Source organism: Quercus suber, unplaced genomic scaffold, assembly GCF_002906115.3.
Source record: "Quercus suber isolate HL8 unplaced genomic scaffold, Cork oak 2.0 scaffold_520, whole genome shotgun sequence".
NCBI classification, from domain to species: domain Eukaryota; kingdom Viridiplantae; phylum Streptophyta; class Magnoliopsida; order Fagales; family Fagaceae; genus Quercus; species Quercus suber.
In genome coordinates, this window is record NW_027069969.1 from 159,484 (window position 1) to 163,971 (window position 4,488).

General features: G+C 37.8%; 1 protein-coding gene across 1 annotated transcript; it reads right to left on the reverse strand.

Moving 5' to 3' along the window:
- Window positions 1-415: 415 nt before the first annotated feature.
- LOC112029006 (subtilisin-like protease SBT1.7) lies at window positions 416-2,827 on the reverse strand. The gene has a single exon (XM_024061691.2). The coding sequence runs from the start codon at window positions 2,743-2,745 to the stop codon at window positions 544-546; it is 2,202 nt and encodes a 733-aa protein (XP_023917459.2). The 5' UTR covers window positions 2,746-2,827; the 3' UTR covers window positions 416-543.
- Window positions 2,828-4,488: the final 1,661 nt, after the last annotated feature.

Sequence of the window (4,488 nt, forward strand, 5' to 3'; positions counted from 1 at the left end):
CAGAGTTGGATAATGTCTCCTTCCAACCCAATATATTGAATTCCGGCATCTCTAACAAACTTTGGAGCCAACAATAATGCAATGGATACAACTTTTTTCACAACCATTTGACTTGGTTTGTTGTTATTAGAGTAATATCTTTTTTACTTGGGTCTACTATCGACATCATTTTTATTTAGCACCAATTACAACAGATAATGTAAGCAGTTGAGAAAAATGTTGGGTCCCTAGGCTTGTACACCTTAATAGTTAAAGAATATAAATAACTAAATTTCAAATTTTGATTTCTTTCACGACCAATATTTTTTTGACACTAAGTTGGAAGCGACAAGTTCAATTGGTAAATCTTGATAAGCATTATGTCATCATAGTATCAGAAATAGTGATGAGTGATACATTGTTTAAAAAAAAAAAAAAAAAAATTCTACTTCTACAGACACAGAAGTACTTTCATTCTAACTTCAGTTTCATATCACAAAGGCAATACTTCATTCAGCCACTGCTTTTACTATCAAGACACCCTCTACAATTTGACAGTAACATCTAGAAAAATGATTTTGGGGCCTCATGATTTGCAGCTGCTATGGGGCTTGATACTATGTGGCCATGCTGATCAATCCATTTGAGAAAACAACAGATTATCCTTGGAATTTCTTTATCAATCTCAACACTCACAACAAAACTTTGTTTCTGGTCTTTTTGAGTGAATGTCAGAGTACTAGGTTCGACTCTGATTTTCATTCCATCTGGAATGTTCTCCAAATGTGCTTGGTAAGAAGATGTGTCATTCCCAACATTTGTCACAACCCTGCTAAAGTTCATTGACATTGGATATGTGGTTTGGTTGGAGAGTACAACCATAAACGAGGGGTAGTTAAGCTCATGACTAAGCTTCTTGTTGCAGTGCCATTCATTTCGTTTAAGGACAAGTCTCATTTGCTCGTTAGTGTACCCCAGGCCACAAAGGAAGTCCACATAATCTTGAAAACTTGTGTCATAAATGAGTCCAGGATCCATGGCCTTGTTGGGATCAATATGCCCAGCTCCAACTTGCAATGGTGTGGCAATACTATCAATAAAATTGGTCTTAAAACTTGTGCTGTTATTGTCTTTGACATAGGCCGTGGTCATTAGAGCAGATCGGATGGCTGCAGGGCTCCACTCTGGGTGAACGGCTCTCAGTAAAGCTGCCACACCAGCAACAACGGGTGTTGACATTGAAGTGCCTGTTGATAATGCATAATCTGTAACCAAACCATAGTTGCCGACGGTCACCCTTGGTTTATTGGGTACATATGCGGCCAGCACATCCATTCCTGGAGCGATAATATCTGGCTTGAGAATTCCTGGAGTGATTGGATTTGGTCCTTTTGAGGAGAAAACGGCTACTTGAGGTGCAGGCTTTGTACCCAATTTTGTATGCACAAACGTCATGCTTTTCACTTTTGGGTTTCTCTCCTTTGTCACATATTCCATAACTAAATTTGCTGAAGCCTCAGATAACAAAAGGCATGGAAGTGAGTAATTCTCTGGACTTAGACCAAGTGATACATCAGTCAGAATGATGACCGCCAAAGCACCTGCCCTCTGGACTTCTTTGATTTGTGGAGAAATATGAAACGATTGGCTATCACAGATGACTACCTTTCCAGCAACCTCGTTTCTATCGAATGCTGTGTCTTGGCAAATTTCTTTGCTCTTGTTTCCTTTTCCATAGTACAATGTTAAATTAGTAAAGAAAATGCTTTCTGGAAAGTACGATGTACCCTCAATGGTTAGCCCATTTTCTAGAGTCATTGTTGCCAGGAAACTTCGATCAAGTGTACCAGCCCCTACAGTTGTGATCCAAGGCGCTCCATTCTCTACTGTTGCATAATTAAACTCATTGCCGGCAGCACAGGCAACAAAAATCCCTTTCTCAGTTGCAGAAAGAGAACCTTTGGCAATGGCATCCAAGAAATAAGCTGACTGATTAAAGCCCAAAGACAATGATATGATATCAACCCCGTCACGAATTGCTTGTTCCATGCCAGCGAGTACATCAGTTACACCAATGTCTCCTAGTTCGCCTGCCCAATGAACCTTGTACATGGCAAGATGTGCACGGGGAGCCATGCCACTGGCTGTGCCTCTTGCATATCCAAAGTAACTCACACCAGGTACATGGTTACCTACTGCTGTGGATGCCGTGTGCGTACCATGACCATAGAAGTCTCTTGCAGAATTAAAGTCTTCTACATTGGATATATTCTTTCCTGCACCTCGAAATCCTTTGCTAAAGGATCGAGCCCCAATGAGTTTCCTGTTGCAGTTTGAAGGGCCAAATCCTGTTCCATTCTCACACTTCCCCTTCCATCTTTGTGGCACTGGTGGCATACCCTCGTCGCTAAAACTCTCACTCTCCGGCCAAATTCCTGAATCTATAATGCCTACAATCACACCTTCTCCATAAGAGGCAGTAGGCCATATGCCATAGTTTTGTTGTAGTCCTAGAAACTTGGGTGTGTGAGTTGTCAACAGCCTGCCAAAGGACTCCGGATATGTGGCAACATGAGCCGAAGAGTTCTGTATCTCAGATAGCTGAGTGGGTGTGAGCCTTGCACTAAAGCCATGCAGGGCATGGCTGTATGAGTACAGCAATAATTCTTCTTCGTCATCTGCCGGAGATGATGACAAGGATTTTAGAATGGACCGATGCCATGACTCGTGTGTTGAGTGAGGTGCAGGCTTTTGAGAATGGTCCATGTGGATGATGTATGTCTGGTATTCTTCTACAGCTGAAACTGCATAGTTCACACCAAGTAGCAATAATAGTAACCAAGGCAGTGGGCTCTGCAAGATCAATTGAAGAATGGTGAATTATTGAAATGCACTTGAATGAAATTTGAAATTGATATTCAAATAAGGTAAGATGCTAGTGCACATAAGCTATTACAAACAAATTTGCACACAAGCCAAAAAACATGGGAACTTGTGATTCGAAGTCATGATTTCGTTGATAAATACAAGTCTCCAAATAACGGCTTGACATTATGAGATCTTTTAAATTTACATTACATTTTTTTTTTGGGTGCAGTTTTTACATGATTTATAAATTCAAGACTGTTTGATTGGGTTAAACCTTTCAAATTAGAAAACCTCTTATGCATGTGTGTTAAAGATGAATTAGAATGAGAGGAAATCGTAGAGTGCATAAATTGAAGAGAGAATAAAGAATAGGAAGGACAAGCACATTTACCGTAGACATCCCATGCTTTACAGCCATAGTAAAAATGCCCAAAGGGCTATATCTTCTTTCAATAGATATTTTCTCTCTTGATTTTGTAACTGGGAGTTGCTAACTGCTAAGGTTAATGACATTCATCATTCATGGAAGGTATTTAAATTGATAAAAGAAACCACCTTAACCTGTGATTTCTGTATTTAGTTTTTTTGTAGAGTTGATCAATTCCTTGAATCTGTTTAGACAACCTCATTATCGCTCTGTATTAGTATAGCATAACTATGGAGGTTTTGTTCTATTTTCTAGTTTTTCTCGTGTTGCCCCATCAAACTTTGAGACTTATGGTTGATTGACATGTTGTTTGGAATCAGTTGTAAATGTTTAATTATGAGTATAAATGTTTAATTACGAGTGCTCCATTAAATTTTGGTCTTTGTAAAGTTGGTTAGTCTTTTGGTGGTGATTAATTGACATTTCGGTTTTCTTTTGTTCTATTTAGTTTTGGGTCCTTAATTAAAATTGGGTTGGTTGGTTGCCAAGAACATTGTAGCTCAACTGACACTTTCTAGCATTTCTAATGGAGACATCTTGTCCCATTGTTGTAACTAATTATAAAAGAAAAAAAATCATGTTGGTAAGTCTTTTTGATATTCCTTTATTTTCCTCTTACTAACCTTTTTTGTTTTCCCAATTTAATATTAACTAGGCGTGGACCCGCGCATTGTGCGTGATAATTATTTTTATAGTGATTTTATTAATTGTTTATTTATTTATTTTTTACAATTTCAACTAATCTAATAATGAGTAATGCATTTCATAATTATATTTTTATTTATTATAGGAATAATCATATATGTAACATAGGAACAATCTAAAACACCAAAAAAAATGTAAACTAAAATAAAATTAATAAAACTTAACAATGATTAATTGAACCAATATTAGGATAAAATTTTGTTTTTTGATAATCTATTAAGGTTATTTTCTTTGTAGAAATTATAATTTCGGCCACCCAAAACATATTATCAAATAAACAATTATTATATATGTAGGGACTCATTTTGGATTGGATCCAGAAAAAGGATGGGAATCTAGCCCAACAAGCCCAAACAAAACATTTTTAGAGAGTGGGATGAAGAATTAGGCCCTAACAGACAGACAACTCTAAAAATAGGAATTCCAACCCTTTTAGGGTCGAGGCATCCAAGCAGCTCCTTAAGGTTGCTCCTCGGCGCTCATCCGAGGAGCTTCCTTCCTTTTCCCCT

What these genes read in the sequence shown, in the direction of transcription:
- LOC112029006 (XM_024061691.2), bottom strand. Translation starts at nt 2,745, where the DNA reads ATGGACCATTCTCAAAAGCCTGCACCTCACTCAACACACGAGTCATGG.